This window comes from Cebus imitator, unplaced genomic scaffold (genome assembly GCF_001604975.1).
Source record: "Cebus imitator isolate Cc_AM_T3 unplaced genomic scaffold, Cebus_imitator-1.0 Scaffold71, whole genome shotgun sequence".
Taxonomy (NCBI): Eukaryota; Metazoa; Chordata; class Mammalia; order Primates; family Cebidae; genus Cebus; species Cebus imitator.
The window spans coordinates 4,355,463-4,375,829 of NW_016107386.1; the positions used below are offsets into that span (position 1 = coordinate 4,355,463).

General features: G+C 40.7%; 2 protein-coding genes across 4 annotated transcripts in view; one reads left to right on the forward strand and one right to left on the reverse strand.

Annotated features, from left to right (window-relative positions):
* The window catches only part of LOC108306385 (cytochrome c oxidase assembly protein COX15 homolog), a 38,110-nt gene that overhangs the window by 14,591 nt on the left and 3,152 nt on the right, over positions 1–20,367 (forward strand). For 2 of the 3 annotated variants that reach the window (XM_017531281.2, XM_017531282.2), the window contains 2 exons: positions 361–474; positions 2,069–2,665. In XM_017531281.2, coding sequence (XP_017386770.1) covers positions 361–474; positions 2,069–2,200 — 246 coding nt within the window. In that variant the 3' untranslated portion in view covers positions 2,201–2,665. Of the gene's footprint in view, positions 1–360; positions 475–2,068; positions 2,666–20,367 lie in introns of those variants that run through there. The other variant, XM_037739541.1, reaches the window with a different exon arrangement.
* The window catches only part of ENTPD7 (ectonucleoside triphosphate diphosphohydrolase 7), a 55,795-nt gene continuing 47,179 nt past the window's right edge, over positions 11,752–20,367 (reverse strand). Inside the window, exons 10-13 of the mRNA XM_017531289.2 lie at positions 18,665–18,989; positions 16,608–16,693; positions 15,298–15,459; positions 11,752–13,539 (exon numbers count right to left, since the gene is read on the reverse strand). Of these exons, the coding sequence (XP_017386778.1) occupies positions 13,308–13,539; positions 15,298–15,459; positions 16,608–16,693; positions 18,665–18,989 (805 nt within the window). The 3' untranslated portion in view covers positions 11,752–13,307. The remainder of the gene's footprint in view (positions 13,540–15,297; positions 15,460–16,607; positions 16,694–18,664; positions 18,990–20,367) is intronic.

Below are 20,367 nucleotides of genomic sequence, written 5' to 3' on the forward strand. Positions count from 1 at the left end.
TGCACTCCAGCCTGGGTAACAAGAGTGAAACTCCGTCACAAAAAAAAAAAAAAAAAAAAAGAGGGGAACGCCCACATTGGAAGGTGGATGAGATCACTGGGAGTGAGGGTATATAAAGTGGTACATACAGAAACTTAGGTGGAGCCCTGGGTCACACCAACGTTTAAGTGGCAAGCAGAAGATGACGGTGGAAGAGACAGTCTGCGGAGGAGTAATCAGGGTGGAACTGCGGGGATCTTCTCTGTGACTGGTACAGGAAGGTACTTCTTGGTTGCTGAGTGGTTTCTGGAGGAGATACATGTAAGGTGAGTAGAAACCTGGCACTTCTTTCTAATGTGTTAGAATCTTTATTTCCTGCAGGGAATCACTTCAGTCACTGCCATTACAGTGCTGTACTTCTTTTCCCGGAGAATTCCCCTTCCTAGAAGGACCAAGATGGCAGCAATGACACTGCTGGCTTTGGCGTATACACAGGTATAAACCACTTCTTTGTGGTCTGACAGTATCCCCAGTACAAAGTTAAAAAGAGGCTGGGCACAATGGCTCATGCCTGTAATCCCAGCACTTTGGGAGGCTTAGGTGGGCAGATCACTTGAGCCAGGAATTTGGGACCAGCCTGGGCAACATGACAAAACCCCATCTCTACCAAAAATACAAAAATAGATGGGCATGTGGGTGTGTGCCTGTAGTCCAAACTACTTGGGAGGCTGAGGTGGGAGGATCACCCAGGCCAGGGAGGTTGAGGCTACAGTGAGCCAAGATCACACCACTGCACCCCAGCCTGGGCAACAGAGTGAGATCCTGTCTGTTAAAAGGAAAAAAAGGAAAGGTGACAGACTAGGAGAAAATATTTTCCATACTTACAATAAATTAAAAGATTAGGCCAGGTGTGGTGGCTCACGCCTATAATCCCACCACTCTGGGAGGCCCAGGTGGGTAGATCACAAGGTCAGGAATTCGAGACCAGCCTGCCCAATATGGTGCAACCCTGTCACTACTAAAAATACAAAATTTAGCTGGGTGTGGTGGTGTGCACCTGTAGTCCCGCTACTCAGGAGGCTGAGGCAGAAGAATTGCTTGAACCCAAGAGGTGGAGGTTGCAGTGAGTCAAGATTGTGCCACTGCACTCCAGCCTGGGCAACAGACTGGGACTGTGTCTCAAAAAACAAAAAAGATTAATAACCAGAAAATAAGTAAAGGACATCGGTACACAATTACCACAAAAAGAATGATGAATGGCCAGGAAACATGAAAAGCTATTCAGTTTCCCTGATAATCAGAGAGGAGCACATTTTAAATGAGTACCATTTTGTTCCTATCAAATTGGGAAAAAATGAGAAAATGATAATTAGGTATTGCCATGGGCATAGGGAAATGGATACCTTCAAATATTCTTGGTGACAGCATGTCGGTACAGTTTTTTTCAGAGAGGAATTTGGCAATATCTTTTAAAAGTTAAATGGATAATCCTTTGGCCCAGCAAATGGACTTATTAGTGTCTGTCCTAGAAACAGCCTAATTCGCAAAGATCTTTTGTATGAGGAAATTCATCATAGAATTGTTATAGTGAAAAATTGGAAACAACTTAAATAGTTAAACAACTATGGTATATCCATACTGTGGAATATACTGTACAGCAGTTTAAATAAGATCTCGAGTTCTTGGAACAAAAAAACAAAAGAACAAAAAAAGGAAAAAAAGAAAAAAAAGATCTCAAAACATACTGTAAAGTGGAAAAAGAGCAAGTGACACAGAACAATGTTTTTTCAAAAGCACAAAACTGTGTATTTTTCTATAAACATACTAAAGTGTAAGTACAAAACTGGTAACAGTGACTATTTTGGGAAATTGGGATGGAATGAAGGATATTAAGGGGAATTTTAGGTTTACCAATTTTGTTCGAATTTCTTTCATTGTAGCATATCTGCTTGTGAAATTAAAAATGTGTGTATTTTCACTGCCCTGATGGGAGGATGTAGAGGTTGGTGTGTGGTTATCGGCGCCTGGTGATTTTCAGTGTGAACTTTTGGCTACTGCCTTTCCTATTGCCTTCTTTCCTTCGTGACAGGTTGGCTTGGGCATTAGCACACTGCTGATGTACGTCCCAACTCCTCTGGCTGCCACTCACCAGTCAGGATCCTTGGCTTTGCTCACTGGTGCTCTTTGGCTGATGAATGAACTCCGAAGAGTCCCAAAATGATTCTCAGAGGACCAGCTTCCTGGGACTATAACCGTGCTTTTGAGAGCTCATCAGAGAGCATAAGAACTGGGGTTTTTGTATGAGATGACCTTGACATATCAAGTGGTTTCCAAATGGTCAGCTTATTTAAAAATCTTTTCTTGTTTTGAGATAGTCACTGGATCAAGAATGCATTAAGTATGGTTACCCTAAAGGTTCCTTTTTAAATCTGCTTTTCATGTTGAAAATCAGTTTTAATGTAGAGAGAGAAATGTCTGCCATTTGCTGCGTAACAGGTTTTGTGTCAGGATTTTCAGTGTTGGCAATCTCTTGGTTCCACATATATGATTTCTATCTCCTTGTTCTCCTGAGTCCTTAATTCTGCCTAAATAGAATTTCTTTATGATCTTAACTTCACTTAGGTGAAGTTTCAAAGGATAGGATTAGCCATACCCCAAAGTAGCCAGCTGATCTTCAGCAAAAAAATAGGTAATGTCTTCTAATATCCTGATTTTCAGAAATGGAGAAGTTACAGACTTTGACAAGCTTAATGTATATATGTAGCAAAATAGTTTGTAAGTACTTGGAAAAGGAGGTAATCACCAAAACCCACTTGGATTTCTCAAGCACTAACCTAGTTCCTCTTTTTTTTTTTTTGAGATGGAGTCTTGCACTGTTGCCTGGGCTGGAGTGCAGTGGTGCAATCTTGGCTCACTGCAGCCTCTGCCTCCAGGGTTCAAGCAGTTCTCCTGCATTAGCCTCTCAAGTAGCTGGGATTACAGGTACCCACCACCAAACCCAGCTAGTTTTTTGTATTTTTAGTAGAGACAGGGTTTCACTATATTGGCCAGGCTAGTCTCAAACTCCTGACCTCGTGATCTGCCCTCGGCCTCCCAAAGTGCTGGGATTACAGGTGTGAGCCTCCACGTCAAGCCTAGTTCCTCTTTTTTTTTTTTGAGACAGAGTTTTGCTCTTGTTGCCCAGGTTGGAGTGCGGTGACTTGATCTCAGCTCATTGCAACTTCTGCCTCCCAGGTTCAAGGGATTCTTATGCCTCAGCCTCCCAAGTAGCTGGGACCACAGGCACAAACCAAGCCTAGCTAATTTTATATTTTTAGTAGAGAAGGGGGTTTCACCATATTGGCCAGGCTGGTCTCGAACTCCTGACCTCAAGTGATCCACCTGCCTCAGCCGCCTCAGCCTCCCAAAGTGCCGAGATTACAGACGTGAACCACTGCACCTGGCTAGTTCCTCTTTTGATAAGTCTGTTAACATTACTAAGTCAGGCTGGGCATGGGGGCTCACGCCTGTAATCCAAGCACTTTGGAGGCCAAGGCGGGCGGATCACCTGAGGTCGGGAGTTCAAGACCAACCTGACCAACATGGTGAAACCCCGTCTTATTTAAAAAAACAAACAAACAAACAAACAAACAAACAAAAAGTATAAGTCACAGGAACAGAATCAGTATAAATTGGTTCCTGAGAGGGTTTCCTAACAGTCTTGTAATAAGAAAGAGATGGCCTTGATGGTGTAGTATGTGGACATCTATCCAGATATTTAAACAAATTGTTGACTGCTGAATTAGTGTGATTTTGGTCTCTATTGATATTTTATAAGGCTCTGTCTTATTCAACTTTATTTTTTAAATCAGTGATTTGGATGAAGGCATTGGAAACGTGATTTGAGGATGAAGCAACCCAATGTTGCTAATATAATAGATGACAGTGGCAACTGAAAACAGTCCCAGAGTGACCCCATCAAAATGAAATTAAACAGATTAGAAATGTAACATATTCATTTAAATTAAATAAGTTGTATAAGTTTGGGCTGAAGAAACCTGGCTTTATATCATTTCATATAAGAAAGACTTGGGGATTTCAGTTGGTTTCAGATTCAAAATGAACCAACTAGTATTCATGTTATTATTATATGGTAACAGAAAAATTAGTGGTACTTCAGGTTTTCTCAGTAGACGTGTCACAGCCATAGCCAGAATACCTCTAACATGTTGCATTTCACCATTGTGGTCACTTAAGTGTGTATCCAGAAGAAGTGACCAGGATGGTGAGGAGTCCAGAACCCCTATCACACAGGGAATAGTTAAAGGAACTAGGGATATTTAACGGGAGAAGAGAACATTTGGGGAGAGAGCAAGATTCCTTTCCTGTTGAAGCCCTCTCATGCAGAAGAAGGAGTGAGCTTCCAATGTGCTGCAGAGCTGGGAGCAATGGGTGAAAGTTGCAGGAAGTTAGTTTTAATTCTGTAGAAGGCAAGAGTAGGGTAGACCAAAATCAAATGATCTCTGGGGTCAGGCTGGTGGAGACCATAACACTGGCGAGCAGGTGCGCCAGCTCGGGCTAAACTACTGCTGAGTTCTGGTTGTTGCTGCTGCTCTACAGGTCCAGGGTTGTTAGATCTTCTGGGTTTTTGTTTTGCTTTTTGAAATAAGGAAAATAAGTTTATCTTTAGTTTTCCTTGGATATACTTAGATTCCATACAGTAACAATACAAACACACAGGGAAAACAAACATCTGGATTTCATCCTTGACCTCATTTACAAAGCAAAAAGAGATGGCTGGATTCAGATATAAATGTTTAATTTTACAGTGTTTAAGTCACCAAATCTTCTGGCTTTTTAAAAGCCACAAATCTAGATTTTTATGTGAAAGCTCTCAATTAAGTATTGGGAACCAATTTCAAGATTTTTAAAAATGTTATACAGGCTCAACATGTCTGGGAGCCATAAATGATCTATGACCTAACATTTCCCATTTTTAATCTCTGAACTAGGTGATCTCAGTTTTTTCAACTCCAGTACTCTGTAAGTTTGTGTGACCTGTAATGTGCCATTCTCAGGTGGTGATATGGTTTGGATGTTTTGTCCCCTCCAAATCTCATGTTCAAAATGTGACATTCAGTGTTAGAGGTGGGCCTAGTGGGAGTTATTTGGGTCCTGGGGGTGGATCCCTTATGCATGACTTTGTGCCATCCCCATAGGAATGAGTGAGTTCTCACTCTGGTAGTTTATGCAAGAGCTGGTTGTTTAAAAGAACTTGGAACTGGGCCAGGCGCAGTGGCTCACGCCTGTAATCCCAGCACTTTGGGAGGCCAAGGCAGGCAGATCATGAGATCAGGAGATTGAGACCATCCCGGCTAACATGGTGAAACCCTATCTCTACTAAAAATACAAAAAATTAGCTGTGCGTGGTGTTGCATGCCTGTAGTCCCAGCTACTTGGGAGGCTGAAGCAGGAGAATCACTTGAACCCAGGAGGTGGAGGTTGCAGGGTGCCAAGATCGCATCACTGCACTCCAGCCTGGGCTATAGAGCAAGACTTTGTCTCAAAACAAAGCCTAGAACTTCCTCTCTCTCCTGCTCTCTCACCATGTGACACACTGGCTCCCCTTCACCATCCACCATGATTGTAAACTACCTGAGGACCTCACCAGAAGCAGATGCCAGCGCCATGCCGCCTGTACAGTTCTATGCAGAACTGTGAGCCAAATAAACCTCTTTACTTTATAAAAATTCTCCAGTATTTCTTTATAGCAATGCAAACAGACTAACACAGGTGAATCTTAGCAAAACAGTTTGTCAATTTTTCATAAATCCTAGACCCTGATGGGCTTATGCTATTGCCTAGAAGAGATTCCCAACTTCTCTCTCATTTGAATGTCAGAAAAATCCCAAAACCCAAGCCTCATGTAAGACCAATGAACTCACAATCTCTGGAGGTAATAAAAGGCATATTTTAAAAGTTCCCCAGGTATCCAATGTGCAGACAAGTCTAGGGACCACTGGCTTAGGTCCTAATAGACTAGTTACCTTAGAAAGTTCTGACTAGCTTATTCCCATTCCCTTCTAATTTCCACCCCACCCTATCATTTGATATGCTATATGGATCCTGTTAGTATGTTAGTAGGAAATGGTCTTTTCTGGATAGAATCCTGCAAAGAAAGGGAACTTTAGTTTCAAAGTTCAAAATCCTTCAAAGGCAGGTTCCCACACCATCCTCTCCTGATCCTCAAACCCAGGTTGTCCTTAGTTAATAAGTGAGTCAGCAGAGGGCAGTGTGACCCAACCCAAAGAACCATATATTAATGCTTCTACAGTTCCAAGGAAGTAGCAACTGGTGAATAAAGCTTCAGATGTTTTACTTCATTTTTATTACAGATGATGAATACATCTGGAAAAACAACTGGTTACATTTAGCTATATAACGGTATTATGCCACCTATGAGCTCCCAGTGAATGATTGTCTTATTTTTCATATTTGTTATTGCCAGCACTGCCAGACACATATCAAATATTGAATCAGTTAATGCATGAATGGAAAATGGACAATTACAGATTGATGCTTGATATCCCAAATATCTTTTTCCCAAAAAGGCACCATATACCTATAGGATTAAATAAATTTCCCTTAGTATTTTCAAAAGTTTCTCTGTATTTCTGTCCATTGTTTTTAAAACATGAAGGAAATTAAAACACATGGCTTTCTTAATCAGTCAACTTAGAATATTTTGTCTGTAACTTAGACTGACAAATACTATTTATTGTAGCAGGGGTAATGGTTAGCAACTCCCTAAAGCAATGTTGGTTGCAGAGGTCAACACTGATGATCATAATTTTAGGATAACCAGTTTATCTATAGCTACACTTGTGGTCCTGGGATGAATGGTGGATTATATATCAGCATATGTAACACATATACCCATGTCCTTGCATAAGGGAGAATGCATCACCTCTCTAACATGCATTGCACATTTTCCTCAACACTGACTTAAAATGTTTGTCAGTGAGAATGTTAAGAATTCAAAATCCTGCAAAATTATTGTTTAATGTGAAGCAGTAAAAAAACATAGTCTTAACAGCTCTCCAAAGCAATGTAATGAAGTCAGCCTTTGGTTTTTTAAAGTGTGGTGTGTCTAGTTGTGGATCATAATCAAAAGATGTCTTTCACCACACTCTGCAGAGGCCATCGATCAAGGTAGAAATAATGGGGGAGACGGCATGCGCTTCAGGGCTTCAACTAAAAGGAAATTGTAGAATGAGAACTTCAAATACAACACAGTAACAGGAATACTAGAAAACTGTGTGTGTCTGGGATTCCTGCTTGAAGAAAGACACTAATGAAGCTAATAAGGGGCAGTCTTCACCAGCAGCAGCCAAATGCTGGCAAGTGCTCTGTAGGAGGGGCCACTTAGGAAAGTACCAGAGTTTCCTTGGAGTGGAGAAGGAGGAGTGGGCCACCAGAGGGTATACAAGTGGCTGCCCTACTTTAAAAGGAGAGGCTCAGGAGCAGACATATCTTTATGCTAACCTGAAGTCATGTATGTGTGGCTATACATAGCCTGTGATTCAGAAAATTTTTCAACTTTGGTTTTCATAAAAATGGCAAGCAATGATGGATTACATCTCAAAAGTGAAAGCCCTTGTAGTATTAGTAATGATTCAATTTTATTAAAAGGATCTGCTATTGCTCAGATTTCCAGAGAAACAAAATGGTCAACTAGTATGTTATTCCTTTCCTGTCCCTCTAATAATGGTACCGACAAACTGGAAAATAATGAAATATTAGAGCAAAAGAAAAATGTGTAATAACACAAGAGAAGTCTATTAGGATATAAGTAGACAGAGCAGGCTTAAAATGAAGCTTGAACAAGCCATCTGCAGAAACAGAGAACAGGGTAGATGGGACACCCAAACAAGGTGCCACAGCTTTTCAACTTAGATCCATGTTATGAGAGAGAGAGCGGGCAAAGAACACAACCTAATAAGTGTTCGATTTGAGGTATATTCACTGTTTGCTTTTTTATAGTATTAATCAAAATATTGACTAACAATCCTATTATTAATCAAAACTTTTGGTCTTGAGTCTTAGTTTTTTTAACAGTAATATTTTTTGTAACACCAACAAAATTCTCACAAGTTTGACAGAGCATATTGCCTCGGGCTGGACACTGGAGCTAGCGTTCCTAAGAGACTAAAGTGGAAGAATTTGAAACATCTGCTATTTCTACCATAATTCTTATTCCCAATCAACATTTATACCACATACCACAGCAAAAAGGACAACTAGATACTAGTTTTGAATTAATTTGAAAAGTTTAAAGACAACAAAAAGAAACAGCCCTCTGTTTCTGTAACAGAGTCTGGAAACTGTCCAAGAATTAACAACGAAGTTCTTTAATGAGGTAGACGTAATAGGCATTTATACCTTCATCTAGGCTGTAGTCATCTAATGAATTGCTTGGATGCTGTGGTAAAGGAAATTGTGTAAAATTAATTGTTTTAAAAAGATGTATAAAATTTAAAAGTACTAAAAGAAATACAGAAACTAGAATAGATGTAGTGAAAACTTGGCACTATTTCAAGCAAAGCATTTTTTTCAAAGTTTACTCCTAAATGTGAGCAAAGCAGTCATAAATGAATGTCAGAAGCAGTTATAAAGATTGGGCATGGTTAGTTGTGGCCAGCTGTTTTATAAAGAATAGATTCTATTTAAATATACTTGCAGAAAGATTCTGTCAATGAGCATTCGCTGTAGCTGACAAAGTAGTTGGGGTGTCTGTGTTACAGAGAAACGTGGGGCCTAGGAGGCCAGACACTGTGACTTCACACATATTGCAACTGCTCTGGGCCTCAATTTCATCACCCATACAAATCAAGGGGGTTGGCCAGAAGACCTTTAAAATCCCAGCTTTAAAACTCTTCTGAAATTTATTATGATTGGTATTAGAAACTCCATTTCTACCAACCTTATCATCAGGGGTTATGGATAAAATTGGAGGCTTTTTTGGGCAGCCTGGTCTTCTAAACCAAAGGACAGAATGCTCTTCCCAAAGCCACATGACTTTTCTACCTTGTCATCTGCCATTAGTTTCTAATCTTGTCTAGCCACATTGTTGTATAGATGAGAACTGAACCAGAGATGATAAGTGACTTGCATGGGGTACCAGAGCTAGTAAATGACAAAGCCAGAACTAGAACCCAGATCTGCCATTCATTAAGCCTACTTACTGTTCTTTCCCTTAAGTGATACCATTCTCCTGTCTTCCATCCCTGACAAAAAGCAAAACACAAAACTGTTGAGAAGCATCTGTGTAGATGATACCAGTGAGAAGTATAAATTATTTTATTTCAAAAATGTAAATATGGATATGATAATAAATGTTAATGCCTAAAAAGACTAGCTTAGCAAGTGCATGGCAGGCATTCAGTCAGCCACATTTCAGCAATCACCGGCCAAGATCTTGAAGTTAAAGGAATCTCTTAGGATTCCTAAGAGGAGGGGGTGGGGCAGGATACTTTGGAAGATATTTGGAGAATAAATAGAACATTGATGGAAAGTGATGAAAATTTCCCAGACCAGAAGGGACACTGGACCACTAGAGCAGGGAGGGAGAGAGGAGAGCATGGGTTGAAAAACTATTAGGTACTATGCTCACCAGCTGGTGATGGGATCTGTACCCCAAACCTCAGCATCACTCAATATACTCATATAACAAACCTGCACTTGTACCCCCCGAGTCTAAAATAAGTTGAAATTATTTATAAAAAACAAAAAGAAAAATCTCAACAAAAATTTCCCAGACCAAGGAAATTCAAGGAACTAAAGTACTGAGAAGAAAAAATGGTATAATTTGGTTTAGAGTTAACTGCAACTTAAGTGAATGAAATGCCACGTAAATGGATATTTTACATATTTTCATTATGTTCTAGCAACAAGAATTTGGGGAAAGTGATGGATTTTGCTATCACAAGACTAAAAAGCATCACTACAAGCCACTGACTCCTGCGTTGACATCTGTGACCTGTCTCAGTAGTAACAAGCCTAGTAAAACAGTTCAGGTTCATTGCTTCTGTTAACAAGAGTGGTTGGTAAGATTCAAAGGACCAGTGGAATGTGAATTTTATGACACCATAATGATCTTCATGGGAGAATCACCAAAGTGCAAAAATGCAAATACAAAAGAAATCTTTAAAAACCAAAGGGTAAGGCAAGATAGATTTCTGCTCCTATAAGCTATTTTATTATAAGGAAGCAATATATTTAAGTAATTGGCCCTTAGCAAGGAATAAATGGCTTTTGTTTCTAGCTAATGAGATTTCATTTAAAATCTATTAATTGGGAGAACAGAAGCAGCACAGGAGCCAATACCAACAGTAAATATTCAGTTCTTCTGAGGGATGATAAAATTTTCCTTCAGTATCATGAAACTCCTGGAAGCCTTGCTCATGGTAATAAAGACAAGCCTAGATCCTATAATATTAAACTAATGAACAGGATATAACACATTAAACACTCCAAAACAAAATAAGAAATACATATATATTGAAAAAGTGATAAATGTAGATATCCTGAGATTCTCAACTATAAAAAGAACAGAGTAATATCAATTTAAAAGGTTGTTGTAATGACTAAATAATACACATAAAATCCTTAGCAGTGTCTGGTACATAACAAAGGCTTAACAAATAATGGTTATTATTACAGCCAGGATGAAGAAAACTAATAAGAGCTTTCAAATTGGGCCAATCCCTTACTTCCCTGTTTCAGCTTCATTTTTAGCACATGAATATGATCACTGTTAGCCAGTCAAGTAGTTTCCGACTAGATCATTGATTAGCTCTAACAAGAAAACCAAAGATAGTATTTGGAAACCAAGATGAGGCAAAAGAAAATGTTAACTAAGTAGGCAATAGCTAGCTAAAACATATTTTGACATTATTTTTTGTTGTTGTGGACTCTCACTCTGTCACCCAGGCTGGAGTGTAGTGGCATGATCTCAGCTCACTGCAACCTCCGCCTCCTGGGTTCAGGTGATTCTTCTGCCTCAGCCTCCTGAGTAGCTGGGACTACAGGCGCATGCTACCACACCCAGCTAATTTTTTAATATTTTTAGTAGAGATGGGGTTTCACCATCTTGGCCAGGCTGGTCTCGAACTCCTGACCTCGTGATCCACCCGCCCTGGCCTCCCAAAGTGCTGGGATTACAGGTACAAGCCACCATGCCTGGCCTTGACATTATTTTTAAGCAGCATTCATAAGGTTCATGGAATACAGGTACCAAAAGAAAATCAAAGCAGTGTAGAAGTCCTAAAAACCAAAGGAAATTGCTATGAAAGAAGCCCTAATAAAAGGTAACATATTTCCAAAGAAACGGAGGCCAGGTGCCGTAGCTCATTCCTATAATCCCAGCACTTTGAGAGGCCAAGGTGGGACGATTGCTTGAGCCCAGGCATTTGAGACCAGCCTGGACAACATAGTGAGGCTCCATCTCTAAAAAAGTAAAAGATTAGCTGAGTGTGGTGGTGCATACCTGTAGTCCCAGCTACTTGGGAGTCTGAGGTGGGAGGATTGCTTGAGCCCAGGAGGTTGAGGCTAGTGAGCCATGATATTGCACCACTGCACTCCAGCCTGGGCAACAGCATGAGGCCCTGCCTCCAAGGAAAAAAAAATAAAAAAAAGAACAGAGTCTGCATGTTTAGTCTATGCTTACCTCATTCTTAAACAATACAAGACTGGTCATCTTTTTATCTACCAACCAAGGGTCAGCATACTTATTTTTATCTTAGTTTATTTCTAGGAAGATCTTAATTTCTTTTTCTGTTTTATAAAGCATTTGATTCCTTTCTTGTTCCCAGTATAAAATTTATTTTTGAAGAGTTCTACTTTTTTTTTCTTTAAAGCCAGGGACTTTTTCCCCTATTAATCTAATCTCAGAAATCAAAGGTGACAAAAAGAAAAGAAAATGTTCCTAGCTCTGAGAGCAAATTCGTGGACAGGACATTCAAGGCTGCATGTAGGAAAGGGTAAAGTATAAGACAGACACCATACAGAGCTGATGGAGAGAAATCCTTACACAATTAATGGCTAAATGTAGAGGAGAAGCGAAGCTCCTGAAGGATAGTGGGTGAAAATGTAATTATTATGGCTTTTCCTCTCACTTCATTAATGGAAGTGCTGCTTATGACCGAGCAGTCTCTTAATAGAGGTTCTGAAACTTGCCAGGTGGCTTATGAACAGATCGATCTATTCCAAAGTTTAGAATTTGCTCCTTTTCTGACATTCCAAGAGTCAGAAATTGAGAAAACTTCCATTTCTTAAAACAATAAGAACTTTGATTTTATTGCCTTTGCCCACTCTCCTGATTCTGTTCTTCTCTTTTAAAAACAACTCAAATACATTCCCCAAACTACATATTAATCTTGCAGTGAAATGAAAAAACTGTCTTTGAATCTTCCTGTCTAAAGTCTCACAAAAACAGGCCTAGGAGGCAGTAACCTAAAATCAGACAAATCCAGGTTCCCAGTCCCCATTATAGCTTTTCCATCCTACTAACACACTTAAGGCTCAAAAAGCAAAATTAATGCCCAGACAGCCTGTGAGGCACATAGACATGGAAAAATGTTCTATCCTGGTCATACCAGGCATCAGATAAGATACTAAAATCTTCCACAGATCATTAATTTACAAGGGGTTCTAACCTTTAAAATCATGTACTAACATCAATACTATGACAGGGATCTTGGATCACCTATGATGGCTTCTTTGTCAAAGTAAGCAAGGAAGTTATATCATTTTGGTGCCTGGAAATTCCTATGTGGTCCATTGAACTGCAAAGATCTTGGATCCTTATTAAAGGCTGTGGATCTCCACATAAATGATATATCTCTGTTACAGAGAAAGAAGGTGCTGCTGCACTTTCTAGAATGTCTCTGGCTTTGTATCAGTCAGATGCTACGAGTTTTATTTCAACCAGGCTTCCAGTGTGTCCAATGCCAAACTTCATGCTTCAGCAAGGGAAGAAAAGATGAGATCCCAGGAACATACCAGACCTTTCAGAAGAAGGAGTCGAAGCCTGCTTCAATTGGACAAAGCTTGGTCCCCTGTATTAGCACCAATTTCCTGTCATTTAGTTCCTCACAGATTAAATTATAGCTTCTCTCAGAGAAGACCTGGGTACTTAGAAGGAATCATGGTAGAAAGTAAAGTAGAAATTCCAAGGGCAGATACCCAAAAGGTCAGGCATCACAGCATCTGAGGCCCAACAAGAAAGTAGAGGAATTCAATGAGCAGCAACTTGGGGGTGCTCAAGCTTCTCTGGTCCTGGCCTGGCCTCACGGCCCCACCTGTACTCCCATCATGGGCACCACCTCTTCAAGCCACAGCAAGTCCAATGGAGCTGAGGTTCGCGTTTGTCGGTGGTGAATTCGGCGTAGCCGTAGAAGGTATAGGATGATAGCCAGTAGCACCACCAGGATACAGGCAAAGAAGAGATAGTGGTTGTATACAAATGAGAGACGGAACCAGCTACCATGGGCTTGTCGGACACCTTCCTGCCGAAGATCCCTAGGGAAGAATTAAGAATTTGTAGGTGGAAAAAACTGTTTCAGAGAGAGACATTTACTCTGAGTTGAAAGGCCCTGTAGTTTTATTCCATCCACATAAACATTTTATGACACCAGCTCCACAGAGCAGGCAAAGCTGAAGAACATCCCCAGCCCCAGGGCTGCCACAAGATCCCTCCTGTGTCTTCCTTCCCATGGCCTCCAGAGGGGACCTCCAGGCTTATACCATCCAGAATCTAAGGCAAAATGAGAAGGCCTTTGAAACTGAAGCTCAAAAAATGAACAGAAAGGCTAGACTGGCCCTCTGTAACGTAAATCTTAAAATATGGTTTATAAATATAGTACGAATGAGAATATGGTATCCCCTAAATCCGATATAGAAATCAGAGTGTGTCTAAATTCTTTTGTTAAAGTTGCCATGCATCCGAACGCAGTGGCACATGCCTGTAATCGAAGCACTTTGGGAGGCCAAGCCAGGAGGATTACTTGAAGCCAGGAGTTCAAAACCAGCCTGGTCAACATAATAAAACCCCATCTCTCCAAAAGAAAAATTTAAAAATTTTAGCTGGGCATGGTGGTAAGCACCTGTACTCCCAGCTACTCAGAAGGCTGAGGCGGGAAAGTCACTTGAGCCCAGGAGTTCAAGGTTGCAGTGAGCTATGAATATGGCACTGCCACCACACTCAGCCTGGGCGACAGAGCAAGACCCTGTCTCAAAAAAAGAATAATAAAGTTACTACGTTTTCTTAGGATCTAGGATATATCTAAAGCTGTTACCTGATCAACTATATTATAGCCTGAAAAAAATAGAGAGAAGATATGAAAACCAAGTGCAATGGTCCACCTGGCTAGAACAGAAGCCACTCCAGCGGTCCGGATCCCAGATCTAGTTTTGTCTTGTTTGACCTGCAGTGTTCTTTTATAGTGTGAATCTCTAAACTGAAAGACTTCATAAAAAATATGGATCTCCAGCTTTTCTGGACTGATGAGAACTGGCAATGCTGGGACAGCACTTGTGAGTGATGGTAATCAGCCCATTAATTGGGGTATACTCTCCAGTTGTGGGCAACCATCACCTAGCCCACTTCCCTCATTTCTGTCACCTGCCTGGCTCCTGACAATATTGAGTTTAGAGGAACAGACATCAAAGATGAAAAATTCATCTAAGTTTATCTGAAACAGTCTAGGGTACAGAGTACCTAAAAATTGTCCCAAATATCTTACAGTACATAAAAGTAAGGCATCAGGCTACCAGAGTTTGATGAAAGTAGCCCTACTAAAAACACCTCACGTCATTTATCCTAATTCTGACCCACCAAAAAAGCCTTCAAAGTCAGTGACACAATTTCTGGAGTGCCTCTCTCCATTACAAAAGATTGCTCTAGACATCCTACCCCTGTTCTTTAGTCAGATGTGTTTTCCAGGGTTACCCAAGAATGACATTTTAGCTTGTCAGCATCTTGGAAGCGATTAGTAAGAGCTCAGTCCTAAAGCTGAGTAAACAAATAAAGCTGGATTTCTGAGGTAGCAAAGCTGAGTAACAAACTCCAAACCAGTAATGCTCAACCTTCTTTGAGCATGCCTGATAGTAATAGGGGCTCACATGGAAGTAATAGGAGTTTGTTTTTGTGAGGGTGTAGGGAGGAAGGTCACTTAAGACCTATTCTAAGCCAGTTTAAAAAAAAAACAACAAAATCTGTTCTGAGACATCAACTGATACCCTGAGCTCAAGATTCCAGATTGGTCAGTCTTACTTTACCTGAGTGGTAAGAATCGTGTTTTATACAGAATGGCTCCCAGCGTCCACTGAACCTCTCGGTCATACACCAGCTGGGCTGTCCGCAGGTTTGCGTAGTCATAGGGAAAGTGGAATCCTTCATGTAAGACTTGATACATCCAAGCTGATTTAAAACACTGATATCTGTGCAACAAAAATAATTGAATTTTTAAAAAAAATTATAATACTTTCCTTTACAATAAGCGATTCCGTATTCCTGCCAGTTATTAAAAAACCTACCTCCTCCTGCTTCACCTTCTTCACCTCTAAGTGGGTTACTTCTAAGTGAGCCTACTTACCTTGTGTTTACCACAAAGGCAATAATGACACTTAGGCTGTGTTTTTGTTTTTTTTTAAGAGTTGCTATCTTCAGAGACTATATTGAAATATCTACAAATGTAATTATATGATGTTTGGGATTTACTTCAAAATAACCTAGTTATAGCAAGAAGGGGATTGTGGGTGGGAAAACAGATAAAAACAAGATGGGCCAGGATCCGATAACTGATAGTAGGAAAGCAGCGTGATAGGTACACTGGAGTTCATTACACTATTCTAGTTTTGTTTATGTTAAACAGTTTTTAACTAAAACATTTAAAAAATGAAAGGACCAATGAACCAAACTGGCAAAATGTTACTTGTTGAAGCTATGTGATAGTTACATGAGGGTTTATGTTGTTATTCTACTTTTCTGTATGTTTGATATTTTCTATAATACAAAGTTTTATAATCATCACTTTTGGCCAGGCACAGTGGCTCATGCCTGTAATCCTAGCACTCTGGGAGAGTGAGGCAGGCAGATCACTTGAACTCAGAAGTTCAAGACTAGCCTGGCAACATGGCGAAACCCCATCTCTACAAAAAATACAAAAATTAGCCAGGCGTGGTGGCACATGCCTGTAGTCCCAGCTACTTGGGGGGGTTGAGGCAGGAGAATCACTTGAACCTGGGAGGTGGAGGTTGCAGTGAGCTAAGATAGTACCACTGCATTCCAACCTGGGCGACAAAATGAGACCTTGTCTCAAAAAATAAAAAAAACTAAAAATGTAAAAATCACTTTTGTTGTCAAATCACTTGATGAGAACTCTCTTTGGTAACCACTGATTTCCTCTGGCTTTGCTAAAATAGGCTCACTACTTTGGCCCCTACTCCTCAGAAAATCAAATCTGAAATGATCAAATGCCCCCTCAACATGAAACCTAATCTGCACTATTGCTCACTCTCCCTCCTGCATTATAATCTGCCACCTAGATTTTAAGGCCACATCTAAGGAGGAAAGGAAAGTGACTTACTTGAGTCGATGCTCATCTGCATGTGATGAAAAGAGGCCATTCTTGAATCTCTGAGTGAGTACCGACCAAGCCATGCCACAGTAATCCTGGATCAACCACAGAGAAAATAGCGCAACATGAATTTGGAGGCAAACTCTCTACCTTCCCCACAGTCACAGCTGTTCCATTTCTAAAGTTACTTGTGGGCTACCAGCTGACAAAGGAAAACAGAAATGGCATATTCATAAACACTGTGCCATACCCCTGTTTATTCTTGTCACCTCAGGTCGGTCTAGTACCAAGCAAGCTTGATGTGGCTTCTGAGCCTCTTAGGCTTCAGAGGGGCTGAGGTTAGGACTAAGAAATAGCAATGCCAAAAGCCAAAGACAGCTTCGTTCTACTCCACATAGGACTGACATGAGCAGGGACAGTAGATGAAAGAGGATGATTATAAACCTGTCATTGGCCTACTTTGGTGTTGTAATTCTCACCAAAAGAATCATTCCTTTTGGTTTGTTCAATGAACTAACATTTACTGAATGTCTGCTACGTGCCAGGTGCTGTTCTAGATGCCAGGGAATCATGCAGACAATAAAACAGACAAAAATTCCTGTCTTCAAGGAAGCTAACATTCTAGTGGTAGGAGACAGACAACCCCCGCCCCCGCCCCCACACACACACACTATGCTGAATGACATAAACGTTTGGGGAAAAATAAAGCAGGAAAGGGCAATGGGTAATATGGAGAGTGTTGTCATTTTGATCGGTCCCAGAAGGTGGCTCTGGGAAGATAACGTTTGAGTCAAAGTTAAAAAGGTAAAAGAACAAAATAATCTCTTTTACCTGGAAAAGATAACACATTAAGCCACTAGCAATGTTGGCAAGCAATAACTTGAGCCTTTTGGTATTCAAGGGAATAGAATTTGAAGAAGTTCTGAGATAAGAGAAAGATTCAGGCCATGGACAGTTAGGGAGCTCTGGGCTCCAGAAAAAAAGGGAGCATGAAGGTCTTCCTGGAGGCTGGAGAGAAAGGAGTAAATACAATCCAGATGTTCCGCAATATTTCTTAAGGACTGCTTTTTGGGAACAGAATAGTACAGATACTGCAGATATTATTCAATTGGAAGTCTTACACCAAGAGAACTCTAGAAAATTGTAAGAAAGAAAGAATAAGAAATATGAGGATAGGCTGGGCGTGGTGACTCACACCTGTAATCTCAGCACTTTGGGAGGCTAAGGCGGGTGGATCACCTGAGGTCAGGAGTTCAAGACCAGCCTGGCCAACATGGCGAAACCCTGTCTCTACTAAAAATACAAATATTAGTCAGGTATCGTGGCGGGCATCTGTAATCCCAGCTACTCGGGAAGCTGAGGCAGGAGAATCACTTGAACCCAGGAGGTGGAGGTTGCAGCACGCCGAGATCTTGCCACTGCACTCCAGCCTGGACTACACAGCAAGACTCTGTCTCAAAAAAAAAGAAAAGAAAAAGAAAAAGAAAAATGAGGACAGATTCTCCCATTAATTACTCTAGGAAAAAGACAGATTAGAGAGATACACAACAATTCAAAGAGATGGCCCTAAATTAAGCCGAGAATGATAGAAAGCTGGCTAATCTTTTACCTGTCCAAGTAACCAATGATTTAAGCCTACATGATGCTTAAGTCTACATGCTCAAAGTGAATTTTTACTCCTCCAAAAGCACATTACAACAGAGAATAGCCAGCAAGGGGAAAAATACTGGAGGTGACATTTCTTGGCCATAAGCATTAAGCAAGACTATTGGAAAGCTGGAAGAAAAAACATTAGCCAACACAAAAATTTTATACCTGGGTAACAATTTGGGTGATATGACACCCATGAAAACTAAATTTAGTTAATTAGAAGGCAGTACAGCATAGCTAGATCCTTAAGTTCTGTAAGTCCACTTCCTCATCTGTAAAATGAGGGTTCAAAGGGCTCCTGCAAAGAACAAGTGGGATTCTGTATGCAAAGCCCTTTATACAGCACCTGGCACAGAGTGAGGCATTCAATAAATGGCTGCTGCCAGCATAAGCCATTTTTATCATTAATAATTTACCTGAGCAGCTTTGGCAAATGTTGGCCCATGGTAGCGGCCACCAATGCGCAACACATCCTCTGTACAGTAAAAAAACTCAGAGAAGCCATAGAACTCGCTGTTGTTGAAGTCAATTGGTGATTGATAGATGCCATTGAGTGAGGCCTGGCTGGCGTTGGAGCGAGCCAGCAGGGGGCTCAGCATTGCCCCACAAGACTCCCAGTCTCCTCTTCCTCGGACATGCAACACTTGGCTGTTCCTCTCCACCACATCTGTGAGTCCCACAGGCAGGCAGGGATCCAGAAATGGATTGTCGGGGCTCAGACCTGTCTTTTGACCCAGCAATCTGCCACAATGACAAAAACAAAGAAAATATTCATGCCTGTACTCAACCTAGTCTAAGAAACACAATGTGCTTCATAAATATCTTGCTACTGGTTTTCATGATATTCCTAGAAATGAGGATGCAGTGGAGTATTATCATGGAAATTCATCACATACACATTTAACTTAAGCAAATTAAATTTAGGGAAAAAAAAAGAGGAATATGGTGATCAGTTCTGTTGTACCTTTTAGTCAACATGTGTATTTCATTTCCTAGGGTGTAGTGAAATTGGAGATGCGAATCTGCTGTTCTCCATCTGGTCTTCATTCCCACATACCTCTTAAAAGTGCAAGGACCTTATCATGCAGAGTGTGGTTCTAATGTTTAAAAATACAGCTTTCACAACAATGTTCTTCAAACATCATAATGTCTGCAGGAGACATCTGAGCACCTCAACCCAAGCAATATTTGTATAGACTTAGGAGTACTGTCAGAATGCAAACACACCACTTGATTTTAATGCATTTGTCAATCATCCAGGGCACCAGGATTCTCCCAAAGCACCTTGAACTCCTAGAGACTAAAACTTACAAAAACAAAAAAGACTTTTGGGACAATATTTTCTTCAACATGCTGCAAATATAAGACAATTGATTGCTGTGGATAAATTATTAGAAATGGGATATACCAATACCTCTTCAAGCTAGTGTTTCTAGCTAAATGGTTAAGTGTACATAGGTAAGTGTGATGTTTGCTTTATGGTAGGTGGTGAGGTGGGAAGGGCTGTGGGGAGAGATGCCTGGAGAGTGGACCATGGCAGTGGCACATCTGCAATGGCTGGCAATGGTGATGGAGCCCATGCCTGCCTCTGAATGAGCAGTGCTGGAACAGAATAGGCACAGCACCAGCTGCAGGAAGCCACCTGGAGCCTCTAAGCGGGGAGAAGAGCAGAAGCTTTAATTCCCACCATGGCCATAACACAGTTCCAGTTATTTTGAGTTTATACTTGCCTAGCAACCATATTCTCATTCCTCAAAAAGATTACTATGAAGGACAGAAATTAAGTTGGGCTCCAAATAACTTTGCCAATTGCAGTTAATTATCAGTTCCTAAACAGATATTGAAGAGTGGATTCTCAGAATGAGGATGTACCCACAAGTGTAAAGACTGAAGGTGAGTACAGTAGAACACCTTAGAACAACTGGAACCAAGTATTTTAAGGATGCGACACCAACTGTAAGGGAAACTCAGAAAACAGTTACTGAGAAGAGAGAATGATCGTTTTACCATCCCAGGAAACAGGTTTCTTTAGTAGACTGGCAGCTACACAAGATATGCCTTTTATTCATCAATCACGTGAAGTAGGTAACTTAGCTACTTGGCAAGAAAATACCAATGC